The sequence below is a fragment of the Macaca nemestrina genome, chromosome 12 (assembly GCF_043159975.1).
Source record: "Macaca nemestrina isolate mMacNem1 chromosome 12, mMacNem.hap1, whole genome shotgun sequence".
Lineage (NCBI taxonomy): Eukaryota > Metazoa > Chordata > Mammalia > Primates > Cercopithecidae > Macaca > Macaca nemestrina.
The window spans coordinates 58,944,822-58,960,403 of NC_092136.1; the positions used below are offsets into that span (position 1 = coordinate 58,944,822).

A 15,582-nucleotide genomic window follows, 5' to 3' on the forward strand; every position below is an offset into this window, starting at 1 on the left:
GCTGAGAGACAATAAATTGATAATTGGCACATATATCCCTCCTTATGCTGTCCTGATCCAAGATTTGTATTCCATTATATGGCAAGGTGTGCTTGTTCCTTTTGGTGGATAAGAGCTTTAAAACAGTATAAAATTTAGGCAATGGAGACACGGTAATTTTATTACAATAGTGAGCAGAAGTGCTGCTGTTGTTAGGCAGCAACACTATCTTAGCGGTGATAGAGCTGGAAAACATATTTCAATTTTATGAGTTTACATTTCTCATTTTTATTCATCTTATAATTCAACTAATTCCAATTAATGTTTTAAAATTAAGTATATAGGTAGATTATATTAACCATGTTTCCAGCATTTTATTATGAACATTTTCAAGCATAAAGTTGAAAGAATTTTACAGTGAATACTTTTTTTTTTTTTTTTTGGTAGAGATGGAGACTTGCTATGTTGCCCAGGCTAGTCTTGAACTCCTGACCTCAAGTGAACCTCCTGCATCAGCTTCCCAAAACACTGGAATAACAGGTGTGAGCCACTACACCTGATCTTCTATTCACCTTCTACCATATTGGATTTATCATATCTGTCCCTCTGTCTATTTTTCTGTTATCCATCAATCCATATTATTTTTCAATCATTTCAAGTGAAACTAAAGACATCAGTATACTGTCTCCTACATATTGCAGCATACATATTAATCAGGGTCCAATATTTGTTTTCAACTTGGCTCCTAAATGTATATTCACTGAGCTTTGTCAAATGCCCTTTTCTAATCAGTCCCCAACACCATCCACCAGAGGTAATCTCTGTTCTGAATGTTTTCCACCATAGATGAATTTTGCCTGTTCAAGAACTTCATGTAAATGAAACCATAGATTATTTTCTCTTCTAAGGCTTCATTTACTCAGCATATTTTTGACATTCATCCATGTTGCATGTGTAGGGGCACATTCCTTTTTATTGCTGAGTATTATTTTTATGAATATATCATAGTAAATTTATCCACTCTCCTACTGAACACTTGGGTTCACTAATTGAACACTGTTTTACCTATATTAGACATTTCATATAAATGGGAGAAAACATTATTTTTGAATCAGTTGCTGGGTAGTAAATGTTCAGTAATGTTAGTTAGAAAAAAAGAGATATTACACTGATGGAGGTGAAATTCACCAACAGTGAGCTATTGCCTTTTCCCAGATTTGAGTCTCTGATCTTTATGATTTCCTTTTGCTGTGGCTTAGATGTGTCCCTCAAAGTTCATGTTTTGGAAACTTAAAACTCAGTGTAACAGTGTTGAGTATATATATTTCAATTCTGAGTGATTAGGTTGTTAGGGCTCTGCCCTTATGAATGAATTAATGTTATCTTAGGAGTGGGTTTGTTGTCACAAGAGTGTATTCATTATCACAAAATATCACAGACTAGATGGCATAAACAACAGAAATTTATTTTCTCACAATTTTGGAAGCTGAAATTCCAAGATCAAGGTGTCAGCAGGTTCTGTCTTCATATGTTCCTTCTCTATTTGCATGCATACCTGGGTCTCTCTGTGGGTCAAAATCTCCTCTTCTTATCAGGATACCAGACAGATTCGATTATGGCCCACTCTAATGGTATCATTTTAACTTAATCATCTCTTTAGAGGCCCAGTCTCCAAATATAATAGTTTCTCCTTATCCACAGGGGATGCATTCCAACACCCCCAGTGGATGCCTGAAACCTCGGAGAGTACAGAGCCTTATATACACCAAAATTTAAAAAATCTAATAACCAAGGTATCTGCTAAGTGACTGTCAAGTAGAGTTTATAGTACAGATATGCTGGACAATGGGATCATTCACATCCTGTGCTGGACATGGTGGAACAGAGCAGGAGAGCAAAATTTCATCAGACTACTCAGAATGGCTCAGAATTTAAAACTTATGAATTATTTATTTCTGGAAATTTCCATTTAATATTTTTAGACTATGGTTGACCACACAGAAAGTGAAACCATTGAAAAGGGGAGACTACTGTGCAGTCACATTTGAGGTATTCAGAATTAGGGCTTCAACACATGAATTTTGGAGGACACAATTCAGTCCCTATCAACTTCACACAGAAGAGAAGGTGATACGACCACAAAGACAGAGATTGACATGATATAGCCACAAGCCCAGGAATGCCAGCTAGAGAAGGTGAGGAACAGCTTCTCCCCAGACCCTCTAGAAAGAGCACGATGCTGCCAACATCTTGACTTTTTTCTCATTAAAACTGATCTCAGACGTCTGATATCTAGAACTTTAAGAACATAAAGATGTGTTGTTTTAAGCCATTAAGTTTGTGGTAATTTGCTATAGCAGCCACAGGAAACTGAGAGAAGAAACAGAAAACATATACATGTACATTTCTCTCCACAAACAATATACTGATTTTTCAAGCCAATTGTAATCACTCAGCTGGACCTTGGGGAAGAGTGATGATTAGTGGAGAATAAAATAATCTGTAAGTTACCTCTCCAGGTGAGAACCAAAAAGTATTTGCTAGCCAGAGAGGAACCAATTTCTTCTTAAATGGAATTATTAAATAAAACAACAACAACAAAAACTCCTCTAAGTTTCCTTTGTCTGAGAATAAGACAAAAGTCAGCTAAGTTCCCTCAATACTGCAACATCATTTTCACATATCTTCTGTATACTGATTAGCTCATATGCTCTTCTGAATTCAATGTAGGTGCTTCTTCATCAATTAAACGCTGCCAGTTCTCTGAATTTATTCTCATGTACCTCACCTGGGCCCTTATTTTCATCATAAGATGTTAGCATCCTTGGTCTCTGTTTCAACATTTCATATTTTAAGACATTAATCGGACTTTTTGGAAAATAAATCAATTTTATGATACTCAGGCCACTTTTACATGAGATTTATTTTGTTTTTACTTTTAAGAAATAATTCCTTTTAAGGAGCTCAAACAACTCTACAGGAAAAAAAATCTAATAATCCAGTCAAAAACTCGGCAAATGATTTGAATAAACATTTATCAGAAGATGACACACAAATGGCAAACAGGCATATGAAAAGGTACTGAACATAATTGATCAGAGAAATGCAAATCAAAACTACAATGAGATATCATTTCACCCCAGTTAAAATAGCGTATACACAAAGGACAGGCAATAACATTTGGTGAGAATTTAGAGAAAAGGGAACCCTTGTATACTGTTGATGGGAATGTAAATTAGTACAGCCACTATGGAGAACAGTTTGGGGGTTTCTCAAAAAACTAATAATAGAGCTACCATCTGATCCAGCAATCCTACTGTCGGGTATGTATCCAAAAGAAGGAAATCAGTATATCAAAGAAATATCTGCACTTTCATGCTTGTTGCAGTACTGTTCACAACAGCTAAGATTTGGAATCAACATAAGTGTCTATCAACAGAGGAATGGATAAAGAAAATGTGGAACATATACACAATGGAGTACTATTCAATCATGAAAAAGAATGAGATCCAGTCATTTGCATCAATGTGGATAGAACTGGAGATCACTATGTTAATGAAATAAGGCACAGAAAGACGAACATCACATGTTCTCACTTACTTGTGAGATCTAAACAATTGAACTCACGGACATAGAGAATAGAAGGATGGTTATCAGAGGCTGGAAAGGGTAGTTGGGCGCAGGGAGGCAGGTGGGGATGGCTAATGGGAACAAAAAAAAAATTAATTAAGACCTACTCTTGGATAGCACAACAATGGGACTGTAGTCAATAATAACTGTACATTTAAAGATAAGTGTGTAACCAGATTGTAACACAAAGGATAAATGCTTGAGGGGATGGATATCCTACTCTCCATGATGTGATTATTTTACATTGCATGCTTGTATCGAAATATCTCATGTACCCCATACACACCTACTATGTACCCACAAAAATTCCAAATTAAAATATTTTTAAAAATCCTTTCAATGCTGAGGGCTATTTTATGACATTGGAAATACAGAGTCTGAATTTCTCCACAGATCAGCTCTTTCTAGCCTCTTGAGCTCTACAATTTTATAGTTCACACTACTCTACTAATACTGTCCTGGTAATCATTTTATGGGAAAATATAATGGAATTATTTTAGTTTCATCTCTGTCAAAATTTCTTTGGCATTTGCCAGGGAAGATTTCTACTTTCCTTGAAATTCCACCTTCCATTGATTTATATAAGAGTTTTGGAATTTATGAAAGTAAAAGATCTTCCACTCTAATTTAAAATCCATTTATTAAAATCACTCATGAATTTTACTTGCAAAAATCTCCTGCAAGGAGAAAACCTTAGATACATTCCCAATTTAGTAGGAGAGTTTACAGTGTTTATAGTTATTCAATATTGAGTTAAATATAAAAAACAATCTGTGAATTTATAGGAAATAAACTGCTACAATATTGGTCAAAAAAAAAAGTCTCGTAGGATAAACTTAGTCTAAAGGGGGCTGATGAATTATATGGGCCAAATTTGGCCTGTCACCTGTTTTCGTAAATAAAATCTTATTTTAACATAGTCATACCCATTCATTATGTATTGCTTATGGCTGCTTTCGTAAAAAATTTAGTAGTTTTGACAAAGAGTGACTATATAACCTATAAAGCCTAAATTATTTACTATCTCATTCTTTACAGAAAAAAAGGGGGAGGGGTTACTGATGCCTGATCTATAACTTTAAATTAACAAATATAATTATCTCAAACATTTAATGTGGTTTCCCAGATTATAGTAGGCAGTCTCAAGGTTCCAGATGAGTAGTCTTGGGAAGACAACTATTAAAACAAATCTCTGAGTAGTACAGGGAAAAAATTTTCCTTTAGTAAACAGACTTGGCAAAAACAACCTTACAGTGACAATATGTAGTTTAAAAATGACTTTAATTTAAAATTTGTTAGCTATTCTGTAAGTACTCTTTAACATTTTCCAGTTTATTCCTAAGACAATGGCTAACCCTGCTTTATGTACTCAAAACACCTGTATCAACATTCTCTTCCCAGCTTGAGTTCTTGCTAAATATTGTTTTGACTTTATGTCTATGGTTTTGATAACAATTTTAACTAAGACTGAATCAGAATGTGTGAACTTATAATATCATTTCATAGGTTTCTTCCTAACAATTTTCTGTATCTCTAATTCCTATTTCTTGGCTTATCCTCTTAAAGAAAAATCTAATAATTCTCACTTTTCTTCTCTGCTCCTTTTTAAAGATATGCACTCAAAGAACTCAAAGATTTTCATGTTTTAATCTATCCATTTTATGCTTTCTCTATGATGGGCATTTATTAGTTAGCATTTATTGAGCATCTACTATATTCCTGGCATTCTGATTGGTGATGGGATACAAAATAGTACAGAAAAATTTATTCCTATCTTCAGGGAGATAGAGGAGAAGGTATTACCAAACTGCAATGAAAAGACTGCAATACAAGCTAGCCCAAAGAGCTATGTAAATGCAGAGGAGCAACAACTCTGCTACAGAGGAAGAATACTCTCTCATAGAAGGAGATATGATTCACTGTTGACAGATGTGATGGAAAAGATTTAGGATTATTATACTTACACATTTTTTAACATCTGCTATGTTCAGACACTGTGCTAGGCAGTCAGGATTCAGGCAAGAGATGATTCTTATTAGTTAAGGAGGCAGACTTCTCTAAGAAATACGCTCAAATGTAGTGATCCAAACTTAATCCATTTTTTTTTTTTTCATGTGACAGTCCAGGGCTAAAGCTGGCTGAAGGGGTATTTGCTCCACATGACCCTTCAGATTACTCTGGATATCTGCACTCTGTCATCTTCAACACTTGGCTTTCAAGATTGCTCTAGTCATTGTTCTACCAATCACTTGCAAGGGAGAAGAACACGATAGAGTTCCCCCACAGGGCTGTATGGGGCGGCTCTGAAAGCTTCATTTATCATGTTTGGTGCACATTCCATTGTTTAGAACTATCACATGTATACATGTACCTGCAAGGAAGGAAGTCTGGGAATATCTAGTTGTGTGCTCAGTAAGAAGCAGAGCATATGTTGTAGTAGGTACCTGCACACTGACACAAGTGAGATAGAGAGGGTAAATTATTTTAAAAACTTTTCAGGATGGAAAATTTCAAAAACAGAACAGTATACTGAATGCCCACTTATTCATCACCAAGCTTAAATATTGTCAATAATTTGTCATTCTTGTTTAAATTATCTCGTTTTCATCTGTATTTTCAAGCAAATCTTAAGCACTACTTCATCCGTAAACAGTTTAGTGTGTACTGTTAATATACAAGGATTAAAAAATAACCAAAATACATTTTATCACCTAACAAAGTTAATAGCAGTAAATACCAAATATTTTCTAACATTTAGTCCATGTTTAATTTTTCCCAATTGTTACAAGAATATCTTTTTACAGTAGATTTGTTCGGATCAGGATCTAAACAAGGGCAAGACATTGGACTTGGTTAATATGCCTCTTAAGTCGCTTGTCATCTATAACTTGTTCTCATGCATTTTGTTAAAGAAACTGGATCATTTTTTTCTGTACAGATTTTTATATTATTTCACTGATTGCATTTTGTAGTGTTATCATCCTGTATTATTCATATTTCCATATTTTTCTGCACTTATAGATCTAGAAGTTTGAATAGATTGAGTTTTAACAAGAATATGTCATAGGGGTTGATATATATTTCAAAATACCAATGCTGGCCAGGTGTGGTAGCTCACGCTTGTAATCCTAGCACTATGGGAAGCCAAGGCGGGCGGATCACTTGAGGTTATGAGTTTGAGATCAGCCTGGCCAACATGGTGAAACCCCATCTCTACTAAAAATACAAAAAATTAGCCAGGTATGGTGGCAGGTGCTTGTAATCCCAGCTACCCAGGAGGCTGAGGCACAAAAATTGCTTGAGCCCAGGAGGTGGACATTGCAGTGAACCAAGATTGCACCACTGAACTCCAGCTTGGGCAACAAAGCGAGACTCCGTCTCAAACAATAAAAAATAACAGACTACCAATGCTAACATCAGTTATGAAAGATGAGAGCATTATTATGTAGTTTAAAGCTCTTTGCAGTTTTTTTCTTAGGATATAATCCATCATGTTTAGTAAGTATACTATATTTTAAATCTTGAGATAATTCTGTGCTTCTACTACCAATATATAGTTGGGTTCATTAGTTTTAACTAATTTTTTTTAAGCTATTTTCACTTTACTGATGCAATTATGTTTAATTATATAAAACATTTATGTGATTCCAAAGTCAAAATTTAAAATGGAGTACATTCAAGTTATTTGTACACATAGGTTGAAAATTTTCTTGTTTGCTTTTGGAAAAAAAGTATATCTTTTTAGTAGAGCTTTTTCTCTGTGGTGGCAATCATACCTCAGTAATCAGAGATTAAGATAATCAGGAAAAATGTGGGTTTTCTTAATTCTACAATGAGTAGCTCAAATGTATATTTAGAGAAAATTTGATACAGGAAAGTAAACAGAAATTGTAATGGCCTTTAAAGTGACAATGTACTTGACATGTTCTTTCACAGTTTACAAGTGTATCTTTGGAAGCAAAGTCACTGTTACTGAGATTCTAATTGTCAATATGAGGGCTCTTTCTTTCTTAAAAGCATAAGGACATGGAATAAATTCACATTTTGGTTTTCATTTAGAAATGGAAACCTGAATAAAATCCAGTGATTCAACACCAAAGTACCCAGTTTATTAGGAAGAATCAACACATGGCATAATAATGGAAAGATAGGCCAGTGACTAATTCTCATGCAAAGAAATCATAGAATGTAATGAACAATTAGAGAGGCATTTGGAAAACCAGAAGCAGCTTGTTTTATTCAAGCCTTGTTTTATTAAAACATTTACCTAGAAAATAGGGACATGAATATAAGTAATTTTTTTTTTGAGATGGGGTCTCACTCTGTTGCCCAGGCTGGAGTTCAATGGCATGCTCATGGCTCACTGTAGCCTCAACCTCCTGGGCTCAGGTGATCCTCTCACCTCAGCGTCCCTGGTAGCTGGGATTACAAGCATGTGACACCATGCTTGGCTAACTTTTGTGTTTTTTGTAAAGATGGGATTTTGCCCTTTTTCCCAGGCTGGTCTTGAACTCCTGGGTTCAAGGATCCACCCACCTTGGCCTCCCAAAGTGCTGGGATTACAGGTGTGAGCCACCTGTGCCCAGGTTTAAATTTGATTTCAAACCTTGTTACATACCAAAATGCCTGTTCAAAACAAACAAACAAACAAACAAAAAAAGCCCCATATATGTGAGCCACACAGAGACGTTAAAATGTAATTCAGAGTAATCAGGAGATGAAATGTATAATAAGATAGGACACAGACAAATGGAAAAACATTCCAAGCTCATGGATAGCAAGAACCAATATTGTGAAAATGGCCATATCACCCAAAGTAATTTATAGATTCAATGCTATCCCCATGAAGCTACCATTGACTTTCTTCACAGAATTAGAAAAAACTACTTTAAATTTCATATGGAACCACAAAACAGCCCATATAGCCAGGACAATCCCAAGCAAAAAGAACAAAGCTGGAGGCATCAGGCTACCTGACTTCAAACTATACTACAAGGCTACAGTAACCAAAACAGCATGGTACTGGTACCAAAACAGCTATATAGACCAATGGAACAGAACAGAGGCCTCAGAAATATTGCCACACATCTACAATCATCTGATCTTTGACAAACCTGACAAAAGTAATGGGGAAAGGATTCCCTATTAAATAAATGGTGTTGGGAAAAGTGCTTAGCCATTTGCAGAAAACTAAAACTGGACCTCTTCCTTACACCTTATACAAAAATTAACTCAAGATGGATTAAAGACTTAAATGTAAGACCTTAAAACATCAAAACCCTACAAGAAAACCTAAGCAATCTATTCAGGACATAGGTATGGCCAAAGACTTCAGGACTAAAACACCAAAAGCAATGGCAACAAAAGCCAAAATAGACAGATGGGATCTAATTAAACTAAAGAGCTTCTGCACAGCAAAAGAAACTATCATCAGAGTGAACAAGCAACTTACAGAATGGGAGAAAATTTTTGCAATCTATTCATCTGAAAAAGGGCTAATATCCAGAATCTTCAAAGAACTTAAACAAATTCACAAGAAAAAAACAAACAAAAGGATATGAACAGACACCTCTCAAAAGCAGACATTTATGCGGCCAAAAAGCATATGAAAAAAAGCTCACCATCATTGGTCATTAGAGAAATGCAAATCAAAACCACAATGAAATATCATCTCACGCCAGTTAAAATGGCAATCATTAAAAAGTCAGGAAATAACAGATGCTGGAGAGGATGTGGAGAAATAGGAACCCTTTTACACTGTTGGTGGGAGTATAAATTCGTTCAACCATTGTGGAAGACAGTGTGGAGATTCCTCAAGGATCTAGAACCAGAAACACTATTTGACCAGCAATCCCATTACTGGGTACCCAAAGATTTATAAATCATTATACTGTAAAAACACATGTACATGTATGTTTATTGCAGCACTATTCACAATAGCAAAGACTTGGAACCAACCCAAATGCCCATTAATGATAGACTGGATAAAGAAATTGTGGCACATATACACCATGGAATACTATGCAGCCATAAAAAAGGATGAGTTTATGTCCTTTGCAGGGGCATGGACAAAGTTGAAAACCATCATTCTCAGCAAACTAACACAAGAACAGAAACTCAAACACTGCATATTCTCACTCATAAGTAGGAGTTGAACAATGAGAACACATGGACACAGGGAGGGGAACATCACACACCAGGGCCTGTCAGTGGGTAGGGGGCTAGGGGAGGGATAGCATTAACAGAAATACCTAATGCAGATGACGGGTTGATGGATGCAGCAAACCATCATGGCACGTGTATACCTATGTAACAAACCTGCCTGTTCTGCACATGGATCCCAGAACTTAAAGTGTAATAAGTAATAAAAGAAATGTCAACTTCCCATATACTTAAAAAAATAAGCATCCACCTTAAGAAACAAAAAAGTACACCCAAATCAAGCAGAAGGAACAAAATTATAAAAATGAAATTAAAAATAGAAAAATAATCAATGAAAAAAACCATTAGCCAGACTAAGAGATAAATGGAGAATACAAGTTACTCTATCAGGAAAGAAGGGACCACAGATCCTATAGATGTTAAAAGGAAAACAAGATAATATTGTGAACAATTCTTTCCATAGAATATTATGCCTATAGAGTCCACAACTTAGATGATATAAACATTGTTTTTTCTTTCCAACTTTTATTTTTTATTTTAGTTTTGGGGAGGATACGTACAGGTTTGTTACATGGGTAAATTGTGTGTCACTGGCGTTTGATGTACAAATTATTTCATCACTCAGATAATAAGCATAGTACCTGATGGGTAGTTTTTCAATCCTCATGCCACCCTCCACCAGGCCCAATGTCTATTGTTCTCTACTTTATGCACATGTGTACTCAATGTTTAGCTCCTACTTATAAGTGAGAACATGCGGTATTTGGTTTTCTGTTCTTGCATTAATTTGCTTAGGATAACGGCCTCCAGCTCCATCCATGCTGCTGCAAAGGACATGATTTCATTCTTTTCTATGGCTGTGTAATATTTAATGGTATATTCTTGAAACACCAAGTGCTAAGGCTCACTCAAGAAGAAACAAATAACCCTCAATAGCTCTATTTCTCTTAAAAATAGATTTCATAATTTAAAACTTTCCAACGAAGGAAGCTCAAAGCCTAAAGGTTTCACTGGAGAATTCTATCAGATATTTAAGGAAGAAATAATACCAGTTTTACCGAAATTCTTCCAGAAAATAGAAAATAAGGAACAACTTTCCAACTCACCTAATTATACCAGCATTAGTCTAATCCAAACTAGACCAAGACGTACAATTAAAAGACCAGTATCCTCCCTGAAGACAGAACTAAAATACTAAAAAGGAGTCACAGATGACATGATTGTCTATATAAAAAAACTCAATGAGATAACAAAAAACTACTAGAGTGAATTTAGCACCCTTATAGGAAGCTAAGTCAATATGAAATAATTTTGTTTGTATACACTGGAATGAACAAATGGAAATTCAAGTTACAAAAACAGTACTATTTATAATGTACTAAAAATGTTAATTACATGGAAGTATATCTAACAAAATCTTTGTAAGTTCTGTATGCTGAAACCTACAGAAGACTGACAAAAGATATAAAAAACTTTAAGACACACCACGTTTATGTATTGGAAGACACAGTATTTTTAAAATGTGAAATTTCCCAAAATTGATCTTTAGATTTGTCTGTAAATATCAGTCCTAGAAACATCTTTTATTTAGGTGCCTTTAAACATTGTTTGAACAGAGTGAGCATATTTGCACACTAAAAACATGTTTGTCAAATTGATGCCCATGTAGCACTTTGGAAACATCTTTTATACATGTGTTTAAAAACAAGTTTTACATCATTGCATAGTAGTGAATACATCCAATCACTGAAATAACACCATTCTGAACCTGGTACACAAGTGGCACTCTCAGAAACACTTTTACATGTGTGACTTTAAACTCTGTATATTATGTATTACAGTGTTCAATATACCTTTACTGAAATAACACTGTTCTCAGTTTGGTGTGGAAGTTTCACTCAGATATTTCTTCTGTATCTTTGTCTTTCAATACTGTTTACTCACATTAATGTGGTGGCCACATCTGAGTTCACCACAAATGATGCATGTGAAGATCCATGTATAAAAGATGATGTAGGAGTTCTACTTGTACAGCTTGAGTAGTAGTATTTCAACAAATGGATGTATTCACTATGATGTAATGCATGTAAAACTTTGTTTAAATACAAATGTATAAAAGAGTCTTCTTAGAATGTTACTTGGGCACTCATTTGAGAATGTTATTTCAGTGAGTGATTACATTCAACACACACTAATGTATGTAAAACAGTGTTAAAATACACATATACAAAAGATGATCTTTAGATTTAATACAAGCCCAATAAAAACTCATCTTGATTATTCTGTAAAAATAAGCTAAGTTTAAAAATTTATATGGAACTGCAAAGGAACAAGAAAGCCAAAGACATTAAAAAAAAAAAAAGAACTAAGAAGACTTACATGATCTGATTTCAAGGCTAAATATTCATTAATGAAGAGACTAATGTATTACTGAAAGGATAGGCACAAAGATCAGTGAAAGAAAACAGACTCCAGGAATGGACTGACATAGCAGTTCATTGACTTTTGACACATGTTCAAAGGTAATTCAATCTATAGTCTTCTACAAATAGTACTGAAACTGCTGGATATCCATAAGCAAATAAAGGTTGGCCCATACCTCACATAATATACAAATGTTAACTGAGAATGGATCATAAACCTCAATGTAAAACCTAAAACTCTAAAACTTCTAGAAGAAAATTGGAGAAATATTTTAGGTATGACAGTGAAAGCACAATCAATGAGAGAAACAATTGATAAAATTAACTTCATTAACATTATAAACTTCTTTTTGAAAGACACTGTTTAAAATGAAAGGACAAGCCATAGACTGTGCAAAAAATGTTTACACAAAATACATATCCAATAAAGGACTTCCATCTAGAATATATAAAAAACTGTCAAAACTTAAGAAAACAACTAGATTTAAAAATAGCCAAAAGATTTAAGAAGACATTTCATCAAAAATATATGTATAACAAGCCCATGAAAATATAATATAATCATTCAGAAAATGCAAATTGAAGCGATACTGAGGTACTATTACATACTTATTACAATTGCTAACATAGTGGTATGGTAAATGTTTAGCTAGGTCTCCAAAAAACATTAAAAAAAAAAAAACCCTGATTAATAGCATTTGTCAGTTTTTGTGGTGTAAATCTTGGTTGATTCCAAGCTATAACATAATTTCACTTAGCTCACAAAATTCCTGATAATTTAACAGTTACTTTTTGTGAGCTAATGTGAACTTACTCTAGTACACCATAGCTAAAGCAAAGCAAAACTGGGAATATCCAATGTTAGTATGTGGAACGTCAGGTACTCTCATCCAATACCAAGTGCCAAGTGATACAGCCATTTTGTAAAATAGTTTGACAGTTTCTTATGAAGATAAACATACACTTACCATAGGACCCAACAATCTCACACCTAGGTATATACCAAGAGAAATGAAAACATATCTTAACACAAACTCTTAAAAATATTTGTGATTTTTTAATACTTAACTCCAACAATCCAAATGTCTCTCAACTGGTGAATGAATAACTGAGTTATTCCTATGTATGAATAAATAACAAAATTAAAAATAACACATATATGAATAACTCAGATGGTTCATATATTGAGAATATATGTAACCACATTTTAATAGTAATTATATTTTATTGCTACTTAGCAATAAATAAGATGCAATAACAATGTTTGAATCTCAATTAGGTAGGCTAAGTGAAAGATGCCGGACTAAGAAACCTGTATATCATATGAATCCACCTATATCACATTCTGAAAAAGGCAAAATTATATACAGAGAGGCCAGATCAGTGGTCATGAAGGCTGGGGTTGAGGGAACAGCTTGACTATAAAAGAACAGGAGAGCATTTTCTGTAGTGGTAGAACTGTTCTATATATGGATTATGGTGGTAGTTACATGACTATATGATTAAGTCAATTGAATTCACTAATTAAATGTATGCTAAGACTCTTTAAATTAGACCATGCCCAGGAAAGGTGGATGAGTAGACTAGAAATACTGGGCACTAAGAAAATGGGTAGAACTGTTAATTTGCTTGAGAAGGGCATCAACAATTGATAGTTTCTGAATATATTATTTCTCTCTGAAGAGAAACTTAGAATACAAGGGCCCTTCAGAAACAAGGGCTTATGACATACAATATGACACAGGAAAAATATAGGTGATAGCTGATGCAAGGCCAATTTTAGAAACATTATGTAAACTTACAATCAGCATCATTGGTAAGATTAGGCCCAGATGTCAAGCTTAGATCAGAGGTTTGCAAACTTCCATCAGAATTAGAGGGCTTGTTACAAGAAAAATTACTGTCCATTTTCCAGAATTTCTGCCTGATTAGGTCTGTGGTGGGGCCCAAGAACTAGTATTTCTAACAAATCCTAAGAGATGTTGATGCTGCTGGTCTGGGGACCACCCTGTAAGAACCACTTACACTACAAGGTGAAGACACCAAGCATTACCAAGTGAGATGGCCAAACTTAAAAAATACACTTCCACTTGCTTTAGATAACATAATAGGGTACAGAAACCAGCCCAAGAAGGAGTTGGACTTCCAAGGATGTGACTCATAGATATATATGGCAGGGCTGAGGTTCACAATAAGTCCCTTATCAGATCAATCTGGATCCCATACCAGATATCCTCTATTTTCCCTTCTAGATCCACTCTCCACTTTTCTCCACTCTGGGAGGCCGGCCTAAATGGGTGACATCAACGGGCTCTTTAACTCCATGGCTATAGCCAGTGGGAGTCCCTGGCAGGAGACAGGAGGGTTGATTTTGACTGTTGCTTTCCTAGACCTCAGGTTGCAGCTCTTACCAAAGTGCCCTCTTTGCATGACTCCTAGCTTCTGGTGATGACTCCTTTGTCTTGCCTTTTTAGGCCTGAGGATAAAAACAAAAAAACCCTGATTACTAGCTTTTGGGTATTTTCCTATTTCTTGTGGTTTCCCTAAACTTTGCCCACACCTTTAAAAATAGTCCCATAATATTAAACTATTCTTATTCTAAAATTGAGAATGATATCTGTTTCCTGCTGACCCAGAGGAAAATGAAGACTGGGACCAAAGCAGCTCTACAAAATAGATCCTCTAAGCGGGATTCAGCATTAGGCTGCAGAAAAGCACATGGATAATCAGAGTGTCGATCCATGGCAATCTACAGCAATGACACCTGGATTACAACTCTCTAAAAATGAAATAGCTGGACAGCCTACTAAGGTGCTTATGATGTATTTAAGTAGAAGAAAGAGAGTCTGGGTGAAGCACTTGCTTTACCCCTATTATCCTCATCTTTGGCCTCACCTCTAGGTGATTGTTGATGCTGCTCAGTGTGAATCTGGTGGTTCTTGACTCATACTTGTTTTTTGCTTGATCCGGGCTGACTTCTTCAGCTCCTTCCTCTTTTTGTAGGCCAGATGCTGGTCTTTTCTTCAACTCCCATTGCTCTTCCTTTGTACAGACTGTGCATTCTTTGTCACTCTCTGGAGCTCATGCGGTCTTGTGATTTTTTGAATCCTAACTTGTGCTGTTCCCTCCTGTAACTTGACTTTTTAAACACTCTCAATATATATTGTCAAGTTGGCCCTCCAGAAAGTAATTATTTGCATTCCCATAGTGGCATGTGAGTTACATTTCTTGAGAGTCCCACTAAAATTGAGTATCATTGTTCCTTTTATATGTTGTCTATCAGCCCAATATGTGATCTTTAAGTATTTTAGTATTAGTGAAAATAGAAAATTTCCCTTGTTTATTGGTTGAGACTGGCATTTTTTTAGACCAGTTTTCCAGAGCATGG

General features: G+C 35.1%; 2 protein-coding genes across 20 annotated transcripts in view; one reads left to right on the plus strand and one right to left on the minus strand.

The window, feature by feature from the left end:
- The window catches only part of LOC105488705 (zinc finger protein 214), a 62,238-nt gene that overhangs the window by 43,030 nt on the left and 3,626 nt on the right, over nucleotides 1–15,582 (plus strand). For 12 of the 14 annotated variants that reach the window (XR_011610872.1, XM_071075156.1, XM_071075150.1 and 9 more), the window contains one exon: nucleotides 427–519. The exons of the other annotated variants lie outside the window; for them this stretch is intronic. The gene's annotated coding sequence lies outside the window, so the exon portion shown is untranslated. Of the gene's footprint in view, nucleotides 1–426; nucleotides 520–15,582 lie in introns of those variants that run through there. 14 annotated transcript variants of the gene reach the window in all.
- LOC105488707 (zinc finger protein 215) overlaps nucleotides 1–15,582 on the minus strand; it is a 64,887-nt gene that overhangs the window by 22,948 nt on the left and 26,357 nt on the right. For 2 of the 6 annotated variants that reach the window (XM_024795036.2, XM_024795034.2), the window contains exon 7: nucleotides 14,606–14,670. The exons of 2 other annotated variants lie outside the window; for them this stretch is intronic. In XM_024795036.2, the coding sequence (XP_024650804.1) occupies nucleotides 14,630–14,670 (41 nt within the window). In that variant the 3' untranslated portion in view covers nucleotides 14,606–14,629. Of the gene's footprint in view, nucleotides 1–513; nucleotides 14,671–15,582 lie in introns of those variants that run through there. 2 more of the 6 variants (XM_024795035.2, XM_024795033.2) reach the window with 2 other exon arrangements.